This window comes from Prionailurus viverrinus, chromosome B1 (genome assembly GCF_022837055.1).
Source record: "Prionailurus viverrinus isolate Anna chromosome B1, UM_Priviv_1.0, whole genome shotgun sequence".
Taxonomy (NCBI): domain Eukaryota; kingdom Metazoa; phylum Chordata; class Mammalia; order Carnivora; family Felidae; genus Prionailurus; species Prionailurus viverrinus.
The window spans coordinates 111,474,812-111,501,972 of record NC_062564.1 but is presented as its reverse complement, the minus strand read 5'-3'; the positions used below and the strand labels follow the sequence as shown (position 1 = coordinate 111,501,972).

At 41.9% G+C, this 27,161-nt stretch overlaps 1 protein-coding gene across 5 annotated transcripts in view; it reads left to right on the top strand.

Moving 5' to 3' along the window:
• Positions 1–27,161, top strand: part of ALPK1 (alpha kinase 1) — a 130,089-nt gene that overhangs the window by 93,950 nt on the left and 8,978 nt on the right. For 2 of the 5 annotated variants that reach the window (XM_047856423.1, XM_047856424.1), the window contains 8 exons: positions 4,305–4,503; positions 13,701–13,760; positions 15,442–15,528; positions 16,835–16,911; positions 18,024–18,119; positions 20,639–20,743; positions 21,680–23,795; positions 26,253–26,406. In XM_047856423.1, the coding sequence (XP_047712379.1) occupies positions 4,305–4,503; positions 13,701–13,760; positions 15,442–15,528; positions 16,835–16,911; positions 18,024–18,119; positions 20,639–20,743; positions 21,680–23,795; positions 26,253–26,406 (2,894 nt within the window). Of the gene's footprint in view, positions 1–4,304; positions 4,504–13,700; positions 13,761–13,827; positions 14,919–15,441; positions 15,529–16,834; positions 16,912–18,023; positions 18,120–20,638; positions 20,744–21,679; positions 23,796–26,252; positions 26,407–27,161 lie in introns of those variants that run through there. The other 3 variants (XM_047856426.1, XM_047856428.1, XM_047856425.1) reach the window with 3 other exon arrangements.

The following is a 27,161-nucleotide window of genomic DNA, read 5'->3' as shown; positions in this document are numbered from 1 at the left end:
TCAGGCTCCCTGCTGTCAGCATGGACCTTGATTCAGATCATCTGTCCCCCTTTCTCTGCCCCTCCTCTGCCTGCCTCTCTCTCTCAAAAGTGAATAAACTTAAAAAAAAAAAAAAAGTAAAATGGTGGTTATAGGGACTGGGTTGTGACAGGGAAGAGGAGTTGTTTAATCAGTATAGACTTTCATATTCACAAGATGGAAAAGTTCTGGAGATCTATTCCACAACAATGTGTATTAACACTAATGAACTGTACACTTAAAAATGATGAAGATGGTAAATTTCATGTTACATATTGTTTACCACAATAAAAAAAAATATTTTTAAAGATGCAGATTTGGGTTCTTGCCTGACCCTGACCCTCTGACTTTATAAATTTGGAAAGTCACTTAACCTCTCAACTTCAGTTTCCTTACCTTACTTAGATTTTATAGTTACTCTGAGTTTAACTGGGCTAATGCACATGAATGTTTTTCATAAACTGGATGGTGCTACAATGATGGAAACCATTTTTATCAGAGAGGTAAGGATTGAGAATCACCCTTGGAAAATAGCCTGTCACTAAACATTGCATCCCATGTAGGTAAACAATCACCCCAACGCTGAAGTGGGGCACCTACGAGAAGGGAGAACAGAACTAAACATTGAGCATACACCGAAGTGCAACCTCGAAGAGAGGGAACCCACTGTGGCTTGCTGAGTACCCTGCAGGATACATAGTCATGAGCAGGGTTGCAGGAAGAGTGCTGCACTTTCCAAGCAGACCTGTAAGGAAGCCTGGAAGTGGAACAGGCTGCCAGTTGTGCAGGGAACAGCTGAGGTTGCAAACTCACAGACTGTGTCACGTACACCTCGCATAGGAAGGACTCTTGATCAGGGACAGGCCTTACTGAACAGAGTAAGGCATACATAACACCATAAATTTTCCTTTCCATTTGATTTACGGTTTCTGCATGTCAAATGGCTGACTTGTTCTTGCTTCAAGATTTGTGTTTTTCAGATTGATGATTTACTTGACAATTCTCAATAGAAGTTTTGAGCATTGCAGTTTTAGTTCGGGTTTTTTTTTTTTGTTGTTTTTGGTTGGAAAGAACAGAGGTTCGCTCAAACATATTCACAAAATGGGGTGTACATTATTATGAAAACATAATGGAACAATAAAGGAGGCCTGTAACTCTAAAAATGGCCCTCATGAAAAGGTAAATTTGGATTCAGAGCCATCATTCTTCAATCTTCACTCTGCCATTGCCCATAAATATGACTTAGCTATATTCTATTTTCTGCTTCTTTCTACCCTTCTATATTTCTTAGTTCAGATTTGAAAGTTCATTTTTTCAAGCCAGGCCACAGAGTCGTGGGGCCGGGTACTCTTGGGTTAACTTTGAGCTGGTGCGTGGGTGGGGAAATGGAGTCAAGGGCAAGTAGCAAAATGCATAGCTATTTCAAAGGCAGGGACCCTGGGCAAAGCAGTTTTCCTCAGAAAGGGTTATGATATATCAGGCAATAATTAATGTTGGGATCTTTGAGAGGATCCAGGATTCCTTCCCTCCTGGATTCTGAGCAAGCTGAGAGAAAAAAAAAAAAAAAAAGGTAGGCAGAATCAGGTTAAACATTACTTTTAATTCTGATAAAGACTAAATTGAAAGACATAGCCTCAGGGGCACCTGGGTGGCTCAGTCAGTTAAGCCTCTGACTCTTGGTTTCGGCTCAGGTCACGATCTCATGGTTTTGTGAGTTTGAGCCCCATGTGCTGCCAGCACAGAGCCTGCTTGGGATTCTCTCTCTTCCTCTCTCTCTCTCTCTCTTACTCTTTCTCTCTCACCCCCCCCCCCCCCCATCTGTCTGCCCCTCCCCAACTCGGGCTGTCTCTCTCAAAATAAACAAATAAACTTAAAAAAAAAAGAAAGAAAGATATAGCTTCATATTAGAGTACAAGGGGTCTGCTAGCTGAACCCCTAAATTATGTAGACATCCTCATTCAATCACAGAAATTACTGAGGCAAGCAGAACACCACATAAAGGGTGGCTTTCTAGATTAGACTTATGATATGAAAGAGCAGAGAATCCTGTTTCCCTTAGACACCTGTTCCCAAGGAAACAAAAGAGAGAGAGAGAGAGAAAGAGAGGGGGGAGGTAAGCCAGACATGCCCAGTTTCTTCTTCCCAAATTTACCAGATTAGTCATTCCACCTCCCCTGGGGCAGAGTGGGTAAAGAAAGAGGCCAGGTGTGCTACAGTAAGTAAGCTCCCTTCACGTGGAAAAAAAAACATCAAAAGAAGACATCGTCCCCCCTAAAATATGGCATCAATACCACAATGAGAGCAGTGATCAATTTTAACAAAAGGATAAATATAAATGCAAATTATCACTTTCCTGACTTCATAAACACAGCGATAGCTTAAAAGCTTTAATGAGTTGAGAGCATCAGTATGAAAATAGAGGGCTTATTGTACTGGTTATTGGTAGGCTTTACCTGATGGATGAATACCTATAAATACAGATGTTATTTTCTAGATGCTATAGATAAGCACACCAAAACATATATGCCGAAAGCCAAATCACGTGAGTAAGCACCATAGATAGAATTCTGGAATGGGCCAGATATAAAAGTTTAGAACAGTGTTACTCACAGATACACAAGTATCAAATTACAACTCTGAAAGCACTGTTCCAAGCAGATTTTGAAAAGCAGAGATTATTCTCTCCCAGTTTGAATGTATCCTCTCTTACCTTAAATTTGTTAAAGTAGGGGTGCCTGGGTGGCTCAGTCGGTATCGGCTCAGGTCATGATCCCATGGCTGGTGAGTTCAAGCCCGCGTCAGGTTCTGTGCTGACAGCTCAGAGCCTGGAGCCTGCTTTGGATTCTGTGTCTCCCTCTCTCTCTGCCCCTCCCCCACTTACACTCTGTCTCTCTCTCCCTTAAGAATAAATAAACATTTTTTAAAAATTTAAATTTGTTAAAGTAAATCATGCTTCAGACCAGCAACTCTAACAACATTGATTACACATTTGGTATTTATGGCATCACTGCAAGTATCAGATAATTGATGTCCAACTCCTGTTTTCTTAAAGTCGGTGCAACATGGGACTTGAGCATGTGGGATTTGGACCTGGACTTCCTGTGTTCAAATCCTCCCTCTTAGTCAGAGGTCATGCGACCTTGGGCATGTTACTTAACCCCTGTGAGTCTCAGGTTTCCTGCCTGTTAGGATTGTTGTAAAGAGTGAGTGAATTAGTACATGGCATGCACTTCGCACTGTGCCCAGTACCTAGTTTTTATCCAAGAAATGTTGGTACTTCGGATTATGTAGCAGTGCTTCGTGTGTAGTAACATTGTGCTAGGAAAATAAGCAAGGCTTTCAGCGTTTTATATGTGAGTTCACATGCTCAGAAAACACAGCTTGATTTAGTTTAGTAAACGGAGAAAGTACTGCTGGGTGGGAAACTCATTTATGCTAGTAGCTACAAGGCTTTGAGTGTCTTTAATGTAACACCTCACAAGACCAAAAGATGATGTTTCCCACAATTCTGCCTCATTTATCTCATTCTTTATGTTACACTTTCATTTCCTGCCTGTTTTCTTCTTTTTCTTGTTGTATTCGTTAACTACATATAAATCAAATGTTTAAAATGTTACCTAAAATTTTGTATTTCCTCTTAATTACAACGTAGACATTAAATGAAGCAGAGTGTGGTGAATTGATGTGGAACCCTCTTCTAGATGTTACCATGACTGAAAGAACCAGCTAGCATAACAGTATGTGTAGTGTAATCTCATTTATGAGAGAGAAAGGGGGGGGGGGGGGTTGAGAAAGCAAGGCAAGACAAGGAATCAATTAATGCCTAAACACACATAAAAGGGTAGAAGTTTCTAGAAGGATCGCTCTGACACCATTATGAGGAAGAATGAGAATGAGCTTGGGGGCAAGGAGGGTAAAAACTAATGCAAAGAGTCGACTAAGTAAGGGGCACTTTTCATTTTTACCTTGTGTTTGAATTTTCTAATAACAGGAAATATGCATTTAGCACTTGTATAATTTTAGAACCGTAGTGGGGGAAATGAAAGAAATATTTTCTGTCCCAGTTGAATTGGATTTTTCCTTTTTTCCATTATTCCATTTCCAAAAAATTTTTTTTCTTTTAGTTCGGCCGCCCAAGAAAGTATGTTTCTCCCCCTAGTTCTAGGTTTTCTTTCTCTTGTTTCAACAAAAACACCTAGAGATTAAGCTTGGTGTCACGGCTGCCTTCTTTTTGCGCCGGGCGCGGCTTCTGTCTGGTTCATGACGTCCCGTGGATGTCCCTCCAGGCGTCCTTGAAAGCCTCCATCCTCGCCCGCGACTGCGCCACGGCTGCTGCCATTGTGTTCTTAAGCGACCGGTTCCTGTACGGGCTCGACGTGTCGGGCAAGCTCCTGCAGGTCGCCAAAAGGCTCCACAAGTTGCAGCCGGGAACGCCAATTGCCCCGCAGGTGGTCATTCGCCAAGCCCGACTCTCGGTCAACGCAGGTAGGCCTCCTCCCGCCGGCCCGGGGCGTCCAGCCGCGGGCTCGCCTTCCCCCCGGGGCTACTTGACTTCCGCGGGGGAGTGCGGCGGGCACCCGGGCCCGCGGGCCATCTTTTCAAGCTGCGGGCTCTCCCCGCCCCCGGCCCGCGATGCCCTTCCACCCGCCTCTTGCCAGCACAAAGGCCCTGGCATAAAGGGTTTCAGAGCCAAAAGCGGTAGAGAAAATTGTGAAAGGGTGTGGAAAATACTAATTGGAGCTTTTGTCTTCTAACAAATCTGTCCTGCTGCTTTCAAACAGGGGTATCTGAATTGCTATACTTCTGACCAAGAGCCTTTAAAAAGCAGATTAAAATTCTACTATTTTCTCTTAGTTCTCCTGTCTCCTTTCTGCAGGGCCACTTGACTATGCTAACAATAGAGCTGACAAACCCACTGAAGTAATTTGAGGGTTTTTTCCATCCCTGGGAACACCGGTACAGTACCTGATTAGGCCTTAAAGTATCTTTTTTTTTTCCTTCTGTCACTTTGAATGAAATGAAAAATGAGGCTGACATTCTAACTTAGGATGTAATGTAGAGGGGGATTGGAGGGGAAAGAGACCTGCTATGCATTACAGTGAAGTTTACTTCTATAGCATTTTTGAATTATTTAAGTTACTGATAACCATGAGGTTTAGAAATGTGTAGCCTGCTATTCTCACTTCTAAGAGTGAAAGAATAAAGGACAGAAGTAGAAAGCAAGTTGCCCTTCCCGGACTGGCTCAGTTTTTTAAATTGATTTTAGCTATTGTTGCTGTTTTTAATAAGCCTGGCCTGCAAGGAGTTAAAATATCTTTACTTCACTTCCTTTGAAAAGGAACTGTACTGACTATACTAAATGGGACAATTGTTGGATGCAGAGAGGCACAGAGATAAAAGGACATGAGAGAAATGGGCTTGTGGAGGTTAACTTTTCAAAAGCCCAAGTTCATTCACTTTCAAGTTCTTGCAGCCGTGCGTAAATTGTGTCCATGTTGGTTACTCTTCTAGAGTAACTGCAGGGACAGAGTGGAACTTAGGAAAACTTCCTTCCCTCCAAAATCCCTGATCTTGGACATTTACAGTGTTTTGAGTTTATAATGTTTGGGGGATGAGGAAAACCTAGCAACTAATGTTCCTTCTGATGGCATCAGATGGCGATGATGTGTGTGTGTAGCACTCTGTGGGGAGGACAGAATGATGAAGGCTGGGCGTGCACAGGCAGACTTCCATATTGGTTCTTCTCAGTTGGAACTTGGAAGAGTTAATGTGACCTCGTTTCTGGTATACGGAATTGCTATGGTGGGACATAGAAATTGAGGTCAAGTGGTAAGCAGGCCTGTTGATAGCTTTGCTTTACACAGCCAAACCGAACTTTTCGCTGGTTCATTTTGTTGTTTCTCTCAGGCTTCCAACTATGATAACAACTAAGCCTAGATATCGTCATGAGAAGTATGCTCCTCTGTTCACATATCATACACCTTAGATAAAATCCTAGATCTTACTCCCCAACAGTTGGGTTGTCTTTTCCTCAAAGAAGCTACCAAAAGAGCCACAAGAACACAAACACAGCCTTGGTTAAGTGAAGACAGTAAAACCTTGGTTTGTGAGCATAATTTGTTCTGGAAATATGCTTGTAATCCAAAGCACTTGTATATCCAAGCGAACTTCCCCATAAGAAATAATGGAAACTCAGATGATTCGTTCCCCAACCCAAACATATTCATATAAAAATGATTACAATACTGGAATAGAATACAAAATAATAAAGAAAATACAAAATATAAAGAAAAACAAATTAACCTGTACTTACTTTGAAAACCTCATGGCTGATGTGAGGGAGACTAGAGGAGGGTTACTGTGTAGGATGACTTTCACTATCAGTAACAGAATCACTGCTATCTAGTGGCTCCATGGAATCTTTTTCTTTTCATGCAACTTTAATAAGGAACCTATCCAAGGACACTTGCTTTTGCCTCCTTTTGAGGATTTCGCTGAAATGTGACATCCATTGTTGTTAAACAGATTCATCGTTCACACGGCTACAGCCTTATTCGGGTGGTGCTTTTCTGTAAAATTTTGCACTGCTTTCCATATTTTACACATCTCCCTAGTCTCATTTGAGGTGAGGGATTCCTCTGCCTTTTTTTCCTCCTCCTCTGCAGATGAGACAAGACACAGACTTCTTATAAAATCTTGAAGTTTTGGCCACTCGCATACCTCATTTGACCTTCTCCACGATTTCCTTCTCAACTTCCACCATAATCATCTCCTTCTTCTTACCACCTTTCTTTTCAAACTTTTTCTGCATGGGAGCCATTGTATATGGATGTTGACTACAGCACAGCATTAATAAACTCTTGTCATATACCATATTTAATGTAACTGGCAATAAGGCAGCAGAGAAAAGAGTCTGTATCTGCAGGCAGCCTGACCTAGAATGAAGCAAAGCATTCCTAAGCTTACTCTTGTATGGAAAAGCAAAGGACTGTCCATAGGTGCTTTGAAGTGACAAATAATACACTATCGCCAGGTGTGGGCACCTTCCAACGTTCTAAAAAATCACTGATTTCTGCCAAACACTGCGGTCTGAGACCCAGCATCCGACCATAGGAGAAGATCACCCACAGTTCCGCAGAGAGAGAGAAGAACCATTGGCTCAGTTGTGATAATGTGACATTCTACTTGTATTGCAAGACATTGCTCATTTATCAAGTTAAATTTTATTAGAAATGTTTGTTTGTCTTGGGGAACACTCACAGAGCAAATTATTTGCAATCCAAGGTTTTACTGTATTTATGAATTTCTGCCCTCAAACAACTCTTGAGCCTCCCCCTACACCAGATGTCTCAAAGAGAGAGAGAGACTTAGAGCAGGGGTGGTGTCCTGGTAAAGAAGGTGCCATGGAAAGGGGTCTCCATCCTCAGCACCTGGGACTCGGGTCAGAAGAGTGAGATGCCTATATGATATTATAAGGAGTAAGGAAGAGGAATAAAGGTAATATAAGGGGACAGCACGGCCCTACTGTTACCCTTCCTGATATCCACCCAAAACACATTCCAAGGGTGGGGGCATTTCAACATGTGGGGTTTCAGAGGCAATGGAGGGCATCATGAGCCTGCTCAGCTCACTCTTGCCTAAAATTAGGAGGCCAAACCTTTTAAGCCATAATTAGACATAAAGGTTAAAATTTCCAGTTCCATCAACATGGAGCAGTAAGCACGCATAGAATCTTCTCCCATTACATAAATATTGTGAATAATTTTTTTTTTAAGCGCTGGAAATACAGAAAGTGTTCAAAGTTATAACAGTGGACTACTGCTCATGACACTATAGCCGGAGGGGTTTACACTTGGATGTGGTTCTAGGGGAAAGGACTGTCATTTTAATCCTCATGCAAGGACAAGAGACAGCACCTTGGGCCTATGTGAGGAGTGAAATATTTACATAAAGCTGGAATTCTTAAAGGTGTGCACAGCTATGTGTGGGGACTGAACAGCTCCACCAGCTCTCCCACGGAAGTGGCAAGGAAGCTTGCTCTCTGCCCAAGCTCTGGGTGGAGGCCAAAAAAAAAATCTCCCCAAACAAATGAAAACCCCAAGACGTGAGTGTGCCAAACGTGAGTATGGAGTCTCAATTTACCCTACCCGTAAGAGAGGGAATCCCCCCAAGTAATTAACAGAAAAAAACAGTTTAGTACTTACATTTTGGGGGCCCAGCAGAATATCAAGTACAGAACTATGCTCTAGAGAAACATCCACAGTCCAGGAGCGTAGGAATTCCACAGGAGAATATTACTTGCTGAAGATGCCCTCGGATTAAACTGTATAAGCAACGAAGGAAATGAAACATGGGAGAGAAGAACATTGTGTACCATACACAGGAAACGTGGCACTCCAAAACAAAATATAAAAGTAGAGCAACTTAAAAGACTCATATGGCTTTTTTTTTTTAATGTTTATTTATTTATTTATTTATTTTGGAGAGAGAGCACAAGCAGAGGAGGGGCAGAGAGAGAGGGAGACACAAAATTTGAAGCAGGCTCCAGGCTCCGACTGTCAGCACAGAGCCCAAAGCCCCTTGTATGGCTTTCTTTTTTTTTTTTTTCAAGTTTGTTTGTTTGTTTGTTTGTTTATTTTGAGATAGAGTGTGTGAGTGGGGGAGTGGCAGAAAGGGTGAAAGAATTCCAAGCAGGCTCTGTGCTGGCAGCATGGCCCCACGTGGATCAGGCTTGAACACACAAACCATGAGATCATGATCTGAGCCCAAATGAAGAGTTGGATGCTTAACCAAGTCACCCCTGTGCCCCAAGACTCATATGACTTTAAAAAATTATATGTTTAAAGAATAGAACACAGGGGTGCCTGGGTGGCTCAGTCAGTTAAGTGTCTGACTTCGGCTCAGGTCATGATCTCATGGTTAATGGGTTCGAGCCCCGTGTCGGGCTCTGTGCTGACAGCTCAGAGCCTGGAGCTTGCTTCAGATTCTGTGTCTCCCTTTCTCTCTGCGCCTAGCCCACTCTCACTCTGCCTCTCTCTCTCTCTCTCTCTCTCTCTCTCTCTCTCTCTCAAAAAGTAAATAAACAAAAAAATAAGAAGAAGAAGAACACAACAGGAAAAGAAAATGATTCACTGTTTTTAAAAAGAACTTAAGAGAGGGGCGCCTGGGTGGCGCAGTCGGTTAAGCGTCCGACTTCAGCCAGGTCACGATCTCGAGGTCTGTGAGTTCGAGCCCCGCGTCGGGCTCTGGGCTGATGGCTCAGAGCCTGGAGCCTGTTTCCGATTCTGTGTCTCCCTCTCTCTCTGCCCCTCCCCCGTTCATGCTCTGTCTCTCTCTGTCCCAAAAATAAATAAACGTTGAAAAAAAAAAATTAAAAAAAAAAAAAAAAAAGAACTTAAGAGAGCTTTCAGGAAAAAAAATACAGCAATTAAAATTAAAAATCAGTGTGGTTGTCAGAAAGTTTAGTAATTGGTAGGAAATTGCCTACAAGGCAGGCACAGCATATAAGTTTCTTTTTTTGTAGCTACCGGCTACAAGAGTGCAACCATACAGTGATGGCTAGAAAGAGCCAAAAACCCAGCAGCTCTCCCAGTTGGTGGTGATGCTTTTCCGAATTTCAAGTGCTGATAAGGACACCACCTGCCAAACAAGCTGCTTAAACTGAGGTGAATTCAATAAAATAGATTATTAGAAAAATGAAAGGAAAAAAAAAAAAAAACAACAAAAGAGACCTAAAACTTTAAGTCCAAAGTATTTATTATTAGGTTGAAGAGTCACAACATTACTTTGGCAAAAGATAAAAAAAAAAATTTCTAAATGTTCACTCTCCATTTTTCACTTAATCTCATCTCAGACCAGTGATAAAAACTCACAAATGGCAGTGCTTCCCAAACTTTGATGAGGCACCTGGAGAGCTTACTGAAAATGCAGATCCTGATTGAGTAGGTCTGTGGCAGGGTCTCAGAGTCTGCGTTTCCAACCAGCCCCCAGACAACACTGATGCTGCTGTTCCCCGAACCTCACTTGACCAGCAAAGGACTATCCAAAGACTCTAAATATGCGCCCGCCTGCTCCCGGTGAGTGGTAACAACCTCCCAGTAAAGATCAATTTCCTAGGCCAGTTTCTCAGGTGTTCCATCCCCCTAACTGACCTACCTTAAATGTGTTCCTGCAGCAGGTCAAACGGCGGGAGAGAAAATGATGGACCTGGGTGTTATATTTAAGGAAAATCCTGAGAATGAAGCATATAGAGTTAGGTGGATGCAAATATGAAAACGGCATTTTAAAAACTTGGAGAAATAGAATGTAAAAAACATAATGGGACTTCTGGGAGAATTGACTGGAATCGAAGGAAAAAATGTGTCTTTGAGCAGAAAAGGTGGACCCAACCTTGAGCAAAAAAAATTTTTAATAAAAAATCACCCAGACACAAAACTACAGAAAATCAAACAATGAGGAAATCTTAAAGGAAACAAGAAAAGACAGATTATTTATATGGGAACTGTATTTAGACTGAAAAAAGCATCTTATCAGGAATAAGAGTCCAGAAAGCAATGAAATCTACCAAAAAAAAAAAAATTTTGAGAGGAAATAGCTTTTCAGCCTAGAATTTTATACTCAGCAAAAATCATCATTCAAAAGTGAGGACAAAATTCACATTTTCAGACAAAGACTAAAAATTTTATTCTCAAGACATCTCTCTCATGCACACACACATTAAAGGACGTGTGTTGTTAAGGAGGAAGTTGAATCCATACAGATTGAGTAGGAGATTCAAAAAGCAATGGTAAGGAAAGAATTGGTAAGTGCATAGGTCAAACTAACTAAAATCAAAATAAAAGGAAATTATATGGTAGTATCATTTACATAATTTATCAGGTGCAAAAATCTTAAAATAATATCAAATTGACCAGTATTGTATTAAATTAATAATAATACATTACAGTAAAGGAAGGCTATTATCTGTTTATTCCAGAAACATAAGGATGGTTAATGTTTAAAAGTTGATCCATTCACGGGCTCCTGGGTGGCTCAGTTGGTTAAGCATCATACTTCAGCTCGTTGGGATCTCCCAGTCTGTGAGTTCAAACCCCACGTTGGACTCTGCTCACAACTCACAGCCTGGAGCCTGCTTTGGATTCTGTGTCTCCCTCTTTCTCTTCCCCTCTCCTACTCATTCTCTTTCTCTCTCTCTCAAAAATAAATAAAAAATTTCTTTAAAAAAAAATAATAAGGGGTGCCTGGGTGGCGCAGTCGGTTAAGCGTCCGACTTCAGCCAGGTCACGATCTCGCGGTCCGTGAGTTCGAGCCCTGCGTCAGGCTCTGGGCTGATGGCTCAGAGCCTGGAGCCTGTTTCCGATTCTGTGTCTCCCTCTCTCTCTGCCCCTCCCCCGTTCATGCTCTGTCTCTCTCTGTCCCAAAAATAAATAAACGTTGAAAATAAAAATTAAAAAAAAATTTTGATTCATTCAGGGTTGCCTGGCTGGCTCAGTTGGTAAAGCATGTGACTCTTGATCTTGGGGTCATGAGTTCAAGCCCCACATTGGGTGTAGGGCTTACTACAAATGATAATAATAATAATTGACTCATTCAATTCACCTAATTGACAGAATAAACAAGAAAACTATGTGTTCACCTAAATTGATGTGAGAAGTGTTTTATAAAATGTTAACCCATTTAGATTGAAAATACAAACTAGAGTTAGAGATGTTATTGGTCAGCTTCCAGCCAGGAGTCAGAAACAACACAATAATTTGAAAAAGGAAAGTTCAGTATAAAAGAGTTATTAACTATATCAGGAGATTAATGAGGGATTGGCTAGTAAGTAGTAAAGAAGACTCTGAAGAATACAGGATAAGCAGTTATAAGGAGCAGCCACTATCCCTTATACTGAAAGCATATGAGAAAAAGTTCACAAGCGCACAGCCAGGCACACCAGGGCCGTGATCAAGACCTTGTTGGAGAAGGCACTGCCATGACTCACTGGATGGTAGAGAGGTCAAGGAGTTTCCATGCCAGCAGAACTCACTGGAAATCCACCCTCTGGGGTGCCGAGGGACGCCATCCACAGAGAGGTGCCACCACAAAGCAGCTCTTATGGAACACCAGGGGGAAACACTCATGGAGCCGTGCCTCACTGGCAGGCAGCACTCACTCCACTGTGAAGTCACCTGAGAGGATGCTGCAGGAACCTGCTGGCTGCTGGGTGCCGCTGACCTTTGAGGAGCCAGGTGCTGGAGAAGCCACCTGTGTTGTAGGAAGAAGGCACAGGAGAAGCCAGGATCGCTGCAGGAGGCAGGCATTGGAGAAGCTGTATGCACAGCAGGAGTCTGGCAAGAATGGCACACTACATGAGGAAGAGAAGCATCTTCCCCTTGCAGTGCCTCTCTATGCCATCTTTTATTTTTTAATGTTTATTTACTTTTGAGAGAGAGACAGACAGACAGAGTGTGAGCAGGGGAGGGGCAGAGAGAGGGAGACACAGAATCAGAAGTGGGCTCCAGGCTCTGAGCTGTCAGCACAGAGCCCGACGCAGGGCTCGAACTCACAAACTGTGAGATCATGACCTGAGCCGAAGTTGGATGTTTAACCGACTGAGCCACCCAGGAGCCCCCTCTCTCCACACCATCTAATGACAAAGCTGGCAAAGGAGAAATATTTACAAGGTCCATTCCCATTATTGCAAAGCAGGCAATAAAGGATGAATTTGAAGCTGAAAGGCAATAAGCTGATAGCTGCACAAGAGGGAACTTCTTAACCTGATAAAAAGGAAGCAACTGGAAACCTTTGGCAAAACTACTGATGGAAAATTAGGAATATTCCTTTTAAAATCAAGTCAAGAAAAAAATGCATCTTGTTATCACTTCTGTTTGATCGTAAACTGGAAGTCCTCCCAATGCAATGAAAACAGAAAAAGAAATAAGAGGTATAAAGATTAGAAATGAATAAACAAGATTAGCAGGATTTGTGCACAGTGTGATTGCCCACATAGAAAACTTCAAGAAATACACAGATTATTAGAATTAAGACATTCAGCAAATGTGGCGAATACAAATCAATATGTTTTAAAACTACCCATCCTTATATATCAGCAAAACCTAATTAGAAAATATAACTTTTAAGAAGAAAGATACCTTTGGTAAAATTTATTTACATAGGTATTTCAAGTTATTGCTCTCTTTCCAAACATTGGAATGAATAAATTTTAATCAGGACCTAACTCATGATTTCAGAAAGTGGTTTTCCCCTTCTTTCCTTCCTTCCGTCTTTATTTCCTTCCTTCCCTCCCTCCCTCCTTCCTTCCTTCCTTCCTCCCTTCCTTCCTTCCTTCCTTCCTTCCTTCTTTTCAATAGTCTTGTTCACAGAAAGAAGACACAATGTTTTACAATGGTTTATCTTTACTTTTCAAGCCTTATTCTATATGAATGAGTGTGTGTGTGTGCTTGTGTGTGTGTAAATCTAATTGCCATTTCAGATACTGTGCAACTTCCCATCTCACTGATTCCTGGAAATGTCATCTTTCTCTTCACTTTGGTATATGATGTCGTTATTGCTGTTAAATTTTAAAATAGCATGTTTCCAAGAAAGGTAACAGTGTGTTAACCTTAGAGCTTAAACTACTAGTAGTATTGAAGGCACATGTTCAGGTACTAATTGTGTGGCGTTTGGTTGCTTCTTTTCAGGGAAACTTTTAAAAGCAGAATATATCCTGAGCAGTCTAATAAGCAACAACGGAGCAACAGGTAAGGTGCTTTCCTATCTTCACAACGACCTTCACCTGCAGTCCCTTCTGGAGTTCTAGTTTACAAGCACCTAAATGACCTAATAGTTGCTGTAGACCAGATGTCTCCAGAACTAGCTAGGACTGACTTTGCCATTAGTGAATGAAGTGACTTTGGTCAAGGAGCTTATTTCTCTGTGTCTTCATTTTCTGTAATTAAAAATGAAAGCAAAACAGAACAACCAAAGCTCCTAAACTTCTGGGCTTATTGTAGAGTGTACTGTCTAAGAACAATATGCTGTTAAAGCAGGTAACTCTGTGGGCCTCAGGAGGGGCTCAGTAGCAACCTTTGGGAGAATGATAAGTGGAGATAAAGTCTGTAAGTTGAGAAAAATATATTTATGGCTTATGTATTTAAATGGTTTGGAAAGTAAATTTGATTTTGCTATGTATGCACTTTCAGAAAAACTTATTTTGAAATGGATTTCTTTCAATATTTAAGCATACATGAAAGGAAGCAAGTACTAATAGTTGGGCAACAAATCATTTATTCCTTCAGATATATTGTCTGAAATTCTGGGCGTTAAAGACAACAAGTTTCCCAGTAAGTTGAACACAACCTCCAGTAGACTTTTAAGCTCAGTCTGCTTGGATATAAGGTCCCAAGCACCTTGAAACTTGTAGACATTCCAGTGGAGAGGCGGTTTGGAATATCGATATTGACCACATACCCATCATTTGTGTCCACCATCACTAACCTATGATATACACACTTCCATCTTCTACACCACATATGCAGACGCACACACACACACACACACACACACACACAGATTAAAAGCTGGGGAGAAAATAGGGTGATGTGACAGAGAATCAAGGGGGTATAGTAATGAGTTTGATTCTGTTTTTGGTGTTTGCCCACTGACAGTTTTCAGACCCCAGCCTTCTGCCACCCACTTTGTCCCACAACTGGACAGGCTGGGGCGGGGGGGTGGGCGGAGGGTTGCTTTTTGGTTTGTTTTAAACCTACTCAGCAGTAAACCAGGCATAGCTTGTGGGAGACTTTACCCCAGCCCACACCCTAATCACAATAAAAACCAAAGCCACTCACCACTCTCTTCACACAAGTCAAATGAACCAGCTTGGGTGCCTGTCTCCTCTCCTCAGAAAGACTCATTATGTGAGTACTAAATCTTTTCATATCTTGGGGTGTGTGTGTGTGTGTGTGTGTGTGTGTGTGTGTGAGCGCGCACAACCATCAGTCTCAACCTACAAACTAAATTTTGGGTGGATGGGAAGGATCCCACCCTCCATTAGGCAACCACAAGACAGTGGGGTAGTACTATGGTAAATCAATCTGGGGGGCTTGGAGACAATAGCATTGAGGCTGAGACCTGAAGTAGAAGGAGCTGGTCTCCTCAGGAACCATGCCATGGCAGAGCACAGTCAGTTGGGAGACTTGGAGACCAGACAGGAGTTCAAGTGAGAAGTAGGATTCTCGGTATTCACATACAAGTTCTGTGAAGGCTTGTATGTTATAGCAAGGAGTTTGGACCTTTCTCAATGCAGAGAAGAGATCGTCTCTCAAACCTGTATCACATGTGCTCATGAAGGCTTCGGTGAAATTAGTTTCGTTTTACCAGGCTCTTTACTTGATAACTAGGAGCTGAAACTACTTTTCTTTTTTCCCTCTTTTGTTGTAGGTACCTGGCTGTACAGAAACGAAAGTGACAAGATCCTGGTGCAGTCAGTCTGCATACAGATCAGAGGGCAAATTCTGCAAAAGCTAGGTACGGTCATCAAACATTCGCTGCTCTCAGGGCTCATTTACAAAGTCTGGCTATGAGATAGTACTGTGGAATTTTCTCATTGTATCTGGTTCAAATTGCTAATCCTCACTTTACTTAGTTTCCTCATCGAAAAGAAAATGACATTTGAGATCCCAGGAGTGTTATGAACATTAATAAAACAAAATATTTTCTGTTGAATTGTGTTAAAGAAATGTATAGTTGTACACTGTGGTATTAACCGTAGGATTCTTGGTAATAATTCTGGCATCTGACTTTCAGTTCTACAGGACTCTATGTGATAAGAGGGACACCTTATTCTAAACCACTCTGACACCTTACCCATTCACTCCTCAGAGGGCATTCCTCAGGTTGTAAGGCAAAATTTATAGAATGCTAGTTGTGCTTTATTTTTTTCTCTCTCTTTTAATGTTAAGGGTATACCTTAAAAAAAAATGCCCTTAAAGCTCCCAAAGGATGGCTAAAAGGAGGGAAAACAAACAAGGAAAAAAGATAATACGGCCAGCAATTACTAAGAGCTTTGCGGTAATAGGCTCAGAACTGTTAGACCTCAGGTTCAAATGGGCCACGAGGCAAGTAGACCTGAAATGCGTAGAATGCTAGTTGTGCTTTAAAATGCATGGCCCTACCCTGTTGTTTATGGTCCATCAAGCCTGAGTGGCTTGCCAACAGCCCACGAAAGGGTCTCTGGCACTGTCCCCACAGACAGGGCAACCTGGACATCAGAGGTTCCAAGGAGGGGTCCTGAGGAGGGACACAGGGCAGCGGCTATGCTGTCAGCTGGAGGGAAGAAGGAACTACTGGGGAGCCGCTGGGGGCCCTGTGGGCTTCTTAGACTGTCCCCAAGTCCTTTGCTCACCTGAACGTGGAAGACTTTAAAAAACAACAAAAAGGAAAAATAAAAAGGAGCTGTAGGTGCTCAAATAAATTACTTAATTAAATAAAATGCAAACTAAGGTGTTTGAAAATGTTAGCATAGAATGGTAATTATTCTTATAAATACTGTATTTAATTATTTTTGTGTTAATGTAATATTATATATGATACGTAATATTTTTTACTGTTTTCCTGTGAAAGGGAAGCATTATCTGTATTAAATCAGCTAGAAAAATATGTTGCTGTTTTTCTAGCAGATTGGCATTTGCTGATTGCTCTCAATCTAATCCAGCCCTAAATTTTCCTAACGGGAGCCAGTGAATCTTCTTTCCGTATTAGTTTTCAAAAGTATTTTCTAGCACAATGCACAGATACTAGCAGTTTGTCTCATCTCTCTCCCTTTTTTTTTCAGGGATGTGGTACGAAGCAGCAGAGGTAATATGGGCCTCAATCATAGGGTATTTGGCCCTTCCTCAGCCAGATAGAAAGGTGGTTTATCTAGTGCTTTTTTTCCTCTCCTATCCTACATTTGTCTTTGGATGATTATCTCCTTGTGGCATAATGCAGTGTATTGCTTATCAATTTTATTGGTCCTATTTTTATTGATTCTACATGGGCATAGGACCACGAACACTTGGTAATATCCTCTGTGTCTTGCTCCGTCCCCATTCACAGCCAGACTCCTGGCATGTATGTAGTGTTTTCACGTTTATTTCTAACTATCTTTTTTTTTTAATTTTTTAAAATGTTTTTATTTATTTTTGAGACAGAGGGAGACAGAGAAGAATGGGGGAGGGGCAGAGAGACAGAGAAACATAGAATCTGAAGCGGGCTCCAGGCTCTGAGCTGTCAGCACAGAGCCCGAAGCAGGGCTCAAACTCACAGAGAGTGAGATCATGACCCAAGCCGAAGTCGGACGCTCAACCAACTGAGCCAAATCTATTTATATTTTTATTTCTATTATTCACTTATCCATTTCTTTTATTATATATTTAGCCTTTGCCTGATTCCACAGCAAAGTTGAGATAACCAAGCTGCTTATATGTAAAATCATTTTCCCTCCGTTGAGTGAGCAGACTCCAATCCAAGAAATTTGAGAGGCACCATTTGCTTTCCTACTTAATGTTTTCATTCTCTGTACCTCTGTAAGAGTATTCTCCTCGTTAACTGGAGCACTGGGTTATCACCTGTATCAGCAATGCCACCGCCTACAACCCTTTTCCCACACAGACAGAATGGGATGCGAGGACGCATGCTTGGGCCAATCCTTTAAGCCTCTAGCAGTATGAAGAAGTTAGTGTTGACAGTCCAGTAAAGCCCAACTAAGAAATAGCTGTGTTTACACTCAGGATCTGATGATCTTTCAAGCCTGTGGCATCCAGTTTAGAAGTATTTCTGCTGTCAGAATAACAAGGAGGAGGAGGGGAAACAGGAGGAGGAGGGAGAGGAGCAGGAGGAGGGGGAAGAGAGGAGAAGCAGAAGCAGCAACAGCAGCAACAATATTTCATATGGAGGACTAGTCATGGCCTTCAGGCCTTGAGATGAGACCAGTAATGGACCTTGAATTCCTAATCTGTGTTCTGTTTGTATTTTTCTTACAGGGTATTTCCACATCACTAGGTATACTGGCAGACATCTTCGTTTCCATGAGCAAAAATGATTATGAGAAGTTTAAAAACAATCCACAAATTAACTTGGTAATTATCACTTGGTCCAGAATGGCATCACCTACAAAACTGCCAACGTTCTTGGTGCTTGGTTTATCAATCTCATTCTCTTTCCAGGAGTCAGGGAGCACAGTGTCTCCCCTCTTCAAGTAACATGAACAGTCCTGGGGACAATTTCTATGGTGTCCTATTTGGCTTGATTATCTTAGCACCTAGCACAGTACCACACATACAGAGGGTACTAAAAAAATTAAAAATGACAAGTAAAAGAATGAATAAATATCATCAAAGTGATAAATGCTTTGAACCCCACTGATTTCTTTCAGAAAGAAATCAGAAAAATAAACTGAGGTCCGGACAAATTAAGTGACCTCTAATTCAGATTATCACAGAATTCAGTTTCCACACTTGGCCCATCTCAGTGATAAAGTAAAGGGATAACAATTATAAAACTTTAATTACCCTCTGTTCAAATCAGAGCATCTGTCACTTGTCTAGATTCTTATTCTTAATAATGAGGGTTACTGGGGCGCCTGGGTGGCTCAGTGGGTTAAGCGTCCAACTTCAGCTCAGGTTATGAATTCATAGTTTGTGGGTTTGAGCCCTGCGTTGGGCTCTGTGCTGATAGAGTAGAGCCTGGAGCTTGCTTCAGATTCTGTGTCTCCCTCTCTCTGCTCCTCCCCCCCACCCCCCCAACACTCACGCTCTCTCTCTCTCTCTCTCTCTCAAAAAGCAAACATTTAAAAAAAATTAAATAATGATTACTAATTTTTATATATTCCTTTATAATTCAAAAAGTATGTGAGTGTGTGTGTGTGTGTGTGTGTGTGTGTATATATACATATATATATATATATATATACACACATGTATATATGTATATGAGCTCCACAAAACCCTATGAAGTAGGTAGAGCAAAATATATCATTACGATTTTAGAGAAAAATAAACTGAGGTCCAGACAAATTAAGTGACCTCTACAGTTTGCACACTAGGTAGGAAGGAAACTAGGAGCAGAACTCAGGTCTCTGTCCAGTTTGGAGCATCAACATAGACATTGAGCTGCTCTCCTGCACTGCACTGATACTGAAATTATTTTTTTTTTATTTTTTTTCAACGTTTATTTATTTTTGGGACAGAGAGAGACAGAGCATGAATGGGGGAGGGGCAGAGAGAGAGGGAGACACAGAATCGGAAACAGGCTCCAGGCTCTGAGCCATCAGCCCAGAGCCTGACGCGGGGCTCGAACTCACGGACTGCGAGATCGTGACCTGGCTGAAGTCGGACGCTTAACCGACTGCGCCACCCAGGCGCCCCTGAAATTATTTTTTTAAGTTTATTTATTTTGAGAGAGATACAGCACAAATGGGGGAGGGGCAGAGAGAGGGAGAATCCCAAGCAGGCTCCACGCTGGCAGGACAGAGCCCAATGCGGGGCTCGAACTCACAAATGGTGAGATCATGACTGGAGCTAAAATCAAGAGTCAGATGCCTAACAGACTGAGCCACCTGGCACCCCAATATTGAGATTTTTAATAGTATCACAAAGATTGGCATTTTTTGTTAAATACTAAAGTGACAATAGTAACCGTACTTAATAGTAATGAGTGTGGCATAAAAAGGCTTGCAGCTTGCTGCTAACAATCTGAGTTTTAACAAAATGTGGCTTGTGCTGTCAGACCAACACACAAGAAAAGGGTTATATCTCTAGTTCAGTGCAGTTGTCTCTGATGACTGTTTAAAATTGTAAACTGCCAGGGCACCTGGTTGGCTCAGTCGGTAGAGCATGTGACTCTTGATCTCAGGGTCATGAGTTCAAGCCCCACGTTAGATATAGAGCTTACCTTAAAAAAGAAAGGAAGGAAGGACGGACAGAAGGAAGGAAGAGGAAGAAAGGAAGAAAGAATTTTTTAAAAATTGCTAACTGCCTCCCCACCCTGGAGCTCCTTGACGTCTTCCTGCTTTATTCTTCTCTTGACTGCTTGTCACCGTGTCAGATAATATGCATTTTACTCATTTTGCGTATTGACTGATCCCCTCCGCTCAATAGGAAGCAAGCTTATTTACTGCAGGCTCAACTGTCTGCTGTCTCCTTCGTGTTTAGAACAGTGCCTAGCACATGGAGGTTCTCAATGCATATTTCTAGGATGAATGAATGAATCTTAATTGCTGTGAAATCATACATTAAAAGGCTCTTTGCCAAGAACAGTGCAGAAATCATCAGCTAATTTGGCTGCAAAATGTGGGGGATTTCTCTGAACAAAGAGTTGCATGATCCTGCAGAGAAACTTGTATGAATTATTTTGCACACGTTAGGCCCACTCTGGGGAGGGAGGGGGATGGACTGTGTATGGGTGTTGGGGGATAGGACACTCAATTCCCTAGGGTCCTTTGAGATGCTTAACTCTCTCTTGGCACTGTTCGGGTGTCGTTGTGGTAAAGGGCAGGGTGTCCCTCAGATCCTGAAAGAAAAGTAAAGGAATTTCATAGCCTGACTTTTGCTAATGGATAAATAATTGTCAACACAACACTTGGCCTGTTTTCTCACAGGGTTTGCTGAAGGAGTTTGACCACCATTTGCTCTCAGCTGCAGAAGCCTGCAAACTGGCAGCTGCCTTCAGTCCCTACACACCCCTCTTCGTGCTCACGGCTGTGGTAAGCAGGGTGCAGCCCCACACTCTACCTCTCCCCAGTGATGGAAGCTACCAGTGAGAGGAAAAGGGCTAACCTAAAGTAGGCTTTGTGCACTTCATTAGAGAATTGTAATCAGACCTCATGTATGGAAAGGTTTTATCAGTCAGGGTAGTGACATCCTGGTGGAAGCTAAATTAATTCAGCCTGTGGGTCTGATGTTGTCTGCCTGAGACCAATGGTTCCCAAGCACAGCAGAATCACGCAAGGAGTCTTCTCAAAATGCACATTCCTGATCCACCCTAGACCCACTAAATGCAAATGTCTGGGATTAGTACTCGGAAATCTTTTATTCTGAAATACTGCCCAGGTGCACAGAGGGGTTTGGAAGCCACTACTCTGTTGTTTTGATTATTGTTAAATAAATGATGTGTTTATATATAGCAGTCTTATTTCTCTTTTGCATAGAGAAACTTACTGTGTCCCTGTCCCATGTATAGACTGTTTGCTGAAACTAACAACAGCAGTAACAACAACAACAGCAAGTTTATCATCTTTGATCAAAAAGTATCAGACCTGGGCTGGCTCAGTCAGAAGAGTATGTGACTCTCGATCTCAGAGTCATGAGTTCGAACCCCACTTTGGGTGCAGAGATTACTAAAAAAATAAATAAACTTTTTAAAAAAAAGTATCAGGCCTATAGTAAGATGGTAGTTAAAACTAATCTCTTACACCTTCATGCCAGCCAGTCACATCCATCCCAGTCCCTTTCCCTGATTCACCAAAGAGACTTTAGGTCCTTGACTCAATATGTGATTGTGTATTTTTCTTAGAATATCTGTGCCACGTGTTTATTTTCCTATAATATTTCTAATCACTGTCCTCCAGGAATGAAGTGTTTCCTGATTCACTTCCAGTTTCTATTTCAGTGTCTGATTATGTGCTTGGTATTTTCCTCAGAATATCCGTGGCACGTGCTTGTTGTCCTATACTAGCTCTAATGACTGTCCTGTGGAAATGAAAAATTCATATCTGTGTGAAGCCAAAGAGGCCTTTGAAATTGGCCTCCTCACCAAGAGATATGATGAACGAGTTAGTGGAAAACAAGAGCTTCACAGTCTTCTCAAAGCTGCTTTTGGCCTCACCACTGTGCACCAAAGACTGTATGGGGAGACAGAGGTGGTCCGTACAGCAAGTCAGCTCTGTCATGAAGCTATGGGAAAGCTGTACAGTTTCAGTACTTCCTCTGAAAGTCAGGAGAGAGAAACTCTCTCTCAGGAGATCATGTCAGTTATCACGCAGGTAAAGGATCATTTACAAATTCAAAGCTTCTCAAACTTAGATGACAAGTCTTATGTTCCAGAGAGTTTCAAGCACGGGTTGGATAAACCCATCTTGCATGGGCAAGTAGATTTCCAAAAAATCCTTGAAACCTATTCACAGCACCACACTTCAGTGTGCGAAGTTTTTGAGGGCTCTTGTGGGAACAACAAAGATAAACAGAAAGATATGAAAACGGGAGTCTGTATCACTACTCTAGAAACAGAGACAAAAAACATAGAAACTGTGTGTACCACTGAAGACAAACCACATTTTCAAAAAAGCACCGTAATATCTTCCTCCCACAAGACTAAGAATGGTCAGGAGAAACTCAGGAGGATAGCAAGGAAAAACTGGACCCATTCTGATGCCTTTCGAGTCTCCTTGGATCAAGATGGGGGAACTGAGGTTGAGTCATCAGATCACAGCCATGGTGAAGGAGCTGTTTTGAACAAGTCTCTGAGTGACAGCCAGTGCTCCAGTTCTTGGAGCGAATTATCGGTGGTTAGCTCTTCTACCAGCTGGGAGGAAGTGAATTATGTGGACGATAGGTCAACCAGAAAAGAGCCTTGCAAAGAAGTGCACCTTGTGGATACTGAGTGTTCCGCTGCCCTGTCTGAAGACATCAATGAGGAAACCAGACCTGTACATCCACTATCTTCAGAGCTTCACGGTCTCTCTCTCCAAGTGTCCAAGGATGACAATTTAGAGTCTTTGCAAAGTCAACGACACAGCCACGTGCCCTTGAAAAACACCCATCCTCATAACACAACAGGCATGTTCTCAGCGTCTGGGGCGGGGCTGTTAGAAGGAGTTCCAGAAGATGTGCAGAAAGCCAGAAATAGGGGATCCAGAAATACTTCTGCTCATTCCAGACCCTCGTTTGGTTCTGCTTCTTTGTCCTCTTTTGATGCTGGTTGGCCCAAGAACACAGCCACATACCCTTTGGTCCAAGAAGAAGAAACCTTTGAACTAATTGATGAATTTCCAGAAATCAACTATGATGCCGAAGACAGGCATGGAGAGGAAATCAAAAGAGGCACAGGCCTTACATTTAAAGAAAGTTCCGCCTGGGTTGACCCGGAAGGAGAAACAGCAGAAAAAGAAGAGGATATGCCCTTAGACTCTGACATAGTCATGGAGGATTCCCTGGGCCAATGTTCCAGGACAGCACGTAGCTTTTCCCCTCTTCATTGGCCTGTTCAAAATCCTGACTCAGGAAAGAGCAGTGGCTCAGTCAAAGCGCAGGGCATCGACCCTGATGCCTCCACAGTGGATGAGGAGGGCCAATGGCTCGACAGCACAGATGTTCACCCCACAAGCAGACGTGGCTCTTATAGCCTATGTGCTCTGAGACAGTCGCGTGGTCAATGGCCTGAAACCCCCAACTCCTCTGTAAGCAGTAACATTCCCTCCTCTGATTTTAGCAAGGACTGCACTACCACGGAGGAGGGAAACAAACTAGGAAACATGCTAAACTGCAGCCAGAACTCCACCTCGTCCTCGGCAGGGTGGTTGAAATCACCAGCATTTTCCAGCGGTTCTTCTGAGGGGGAAAACCCGCAGTCTTTTCTGAATTCCAGTGGAAGTTCTTTTGTTTCATTGCCGGGAATGACAAGGCAAGAGATCCTAGAGGCTCGAACTCTGCTCCCTGATGACTTTGAAAAACTTTTGGCAGGGGTGAGACATGATTGGCTCCTACAGAGACTGGAGAATACAGGAGTTTTTAAGCCCAATCAACTGCACCAAGCATACAGTAAGTACAACCTTTCTAGTAGGTACAGCCTCAGGAAGTATCTATGATTCTGATCGAATAGCTCTGGGGTTTGGATCCAGGCATGAGTATTTTTTAAGAGCCCTCCAGTGGCTTTGTATAAAGCCAATGTCAATAACCTTTGCTTCAGGGTATTCCCGTGTTTTGCCTGCTACCTTGAATTCAGACTAAAAAGACAGTTCAGGTTGTTACAAAAAAGGGCAAAACGTTCCACTATAATAGGGTTTCCCTATTTTCTATTCCCTATTTAGGGACTCTGAAGGTTCAGAATCACATTCCTTAGAGTTAAGTAACTGCTTTATTGTTACTTTCCTATTTTCTATTCCCTATTTAGGGACTCTGAAGGTTCAGAATCACATTCCTTAGAGTTAAGTAACTGCTTTATTGTTATGTGCCAGTTTACAGGTGAAAAGCCATATGTACATGATCTCATACCCATTAGGGAAACATTATCATCCCCGGTGTACAGATAAGAAAAAGAAAGGAAGCCCAAAGTTGGAAAAACAAAACAAGTTGTACATTTCCTCCTTTCTTCTTCCCTCAATTCACTTAGCCTTCGTATGTATGTGTGCAAGAGGCCCAACTTCTGTTTCCAACGCCAGCTTCTCTGATTGAGTTGCCCAGCCCTCGTCACTATCTTCCCCAGCCTCCAGTCATCTCCCTCCCCAACCCCAGACCCATGAGTTTATCTTATTTTAAGTACTTTTTCTCCTGAGTCTTCTGTTCATTCATCCATTAACATGACCTGGATGCAGAAGGTCCTTGTTCACTTTATCTTAACTTGGATCCCAAAATGTTGCATTTCTTCCTTAGGGCTCATGTCTTTCCCCCTCAAAGAAATGCTTTCTTGCTAGCACTGTTCCTCCTTTCCTTCTGGTGGAGACAGTTTTTACTTTTCCTTCCTATCTTTTCCTTTTTCAATTGAGTAGCATCTTCGTACAGTAGCTGTATTTTCTCAAGTAATTCCTGGACTTTCCCAGCTTAAACAAAACAACTCAGAGAAAATTAAGGTGCACTTTAATATGTAACCATGATTTCTGGAGTTTCCAGGAATCTCTGAGGTATAATTGTTTCATTTATTTCTATCTATGTGGTCTGGCACAGGTAGTAGCCTCCATTATCTGGGCCCCCCAGATAATTAGAAGATGCAAACATGTATCACTGTTCCAATATGAACTCTGGCATTTTACTGTTTAAAAAGCCCTTTATTTTTCACTGCTTTCTCATATATGTATGTGTGTATGTGTGTGTGTGTATATATATATATATATATATGTACATATATATGTATATGTATATATGTATGTGTATATATGTATGTGTACATATGTATGTGTACATGTATGTGTACATATGTATACATATGTATACATATGTATATGTATGTGTACATATATATGTGTATGTGTATATATATGTATATGTATATATGTATATGTGTATATATGTATATATATATGTATCTCATATATGTGTGTGTGTATATATATATATACACACACACACATACATATATATATATATTTTTTTTTTTTTTTTTTTAGAGAAGGAGCAGGGGAGAGAGAGAAAGAATCCCAAGTAGGCTCCACACTGCCAGTGAAGAGACTGGTACAGGGCTCAGTCCCATGAACCATAAGATCATGACCTGAGCCAAAATCAGGAGTGGGACGCTCAATCGAATGAGCCACCCAGGTGCCCCTCCACTGCTTTCATACAGAAATTCTAGCCTTAATCCCTCTCCATCACAAGAGAAAGGTTTTGTGAATCTTCGTTATATTTGCAAAGCTTTACTTCTTTATTGTACTTCACTAACTTTTTAGTAGTATTCATAGAGAAGGCTAAAATTTGAGAAAATGTCTAAAGAAGCTAATGATTTCAGACAAGCTGGATTAGGATCTGTGTCACTTCAAATTTATTCATGAATTGTAACATCCCTTTGAAAACAACATCCAGGGGCGCTTGGGTGGCTCAGTTGGTTAAGCGTCTGACTTCCACTCACATTATGATCTGGTTCATGAGTTCAAGCCCCACGTCAGGCTCTGTGCTGACAGGTTGGAGCCTGGAGACTGCTTCAATTCTGTCTCCCTCTCTCTCTGCCCCCCACCCTTGTGTGTGTGCAGTCTCTCTCTATCTCTCTCTCTCTCTCTGTCTCTCAAAATAAAATAAACGGGTAGCTCAGTCAGTTAAGTGTCCGAATTCAGCTCAGGTCATGATCTCACGGTTCATGGGTTCAAGCCCCATGTTGGGCTTTGTGCTGACAGCTCAGAACCTGGAGTCTACTTCGGGTTCTGTGTCTCCCTCTCTCTCTATGCCCCTCCCCTGCTCATGCTCTGTTTCTGTCTCTCAAAAAGAAAAATAAACATAAAAAAATAAAAATTAAAAAATTAAAATAAACTTTAAAACACAAATAACATCCATTTTTTCTTACCTTTTTTCCAGATGCTCTTTTATTAAAATATTCTAAAAAATCAGAATTATGGACAGCCCAGGAAACTGTTGTGTATTTGGGGAACTACCTGAATGTGAAGAAGAAAGGCAGACAAAGAAACGCTTTCTGGGTTCATCATCTTCATCAAGAAGAAACTCTGGGGAGGTATTTCTTTAAAACATCTATACCACTAATGTAAAATGGGCTAATTATGCCTTTCTCTTTATCATTTATGAAATTTTGAAAGAGCTGAAAAATTTGGCCAAAATGCATATTTCAGATGTCTACTCCTTCCTCCAACTCATTAATTAATTAATAGCAGTTACCACACATTGACCACCATTATGTCAGCCATTTTACATAGACATACATGATGTCAAACCTATCAGGGAAACATTATTATCCCCATCGTACAGATAAGAAAATGTCGGGGCGCCTGGGTGGCGTAGTCGGTTAAGCGTCTGACTTCAGCCAGGTCACGATCTCGCGGTCCGTGAGTTCGAGCCCCGCGTCAGGCTCTGGGCTGATGGCTCGGAGCCTGGAGCCTGTTTCCGATTCTGTGTCTCCCTCTCTCTCTGACCCTCCCCCGTTCATGCTCTGTCTCTCTCTGTCCCCAAAATAAATAAAAACGTGGAAAAAAATTTAAAAAAAAAAAAAAAAAAAAAGAAAATGTTGTTTCTGACCATGTGGCAGGACAGAGAGCTTAAGCGCTCCCACTAACAAATGCTGACAAAAAAATCTAGTTAAACTACAAAAGCCCCACTTATAAGTAATAAATGAGCCTGCAAAAAAGGTAGGAAAATCCTTTGAGCCTACAGATATGAAGCATATCCAGGGATATAAATGTATACCGAGCCCCTAGGACACTCTGTACAAGTTTTGAGAGGGGTAGGATGAGACGGCAGCTAGTGATAAAAATT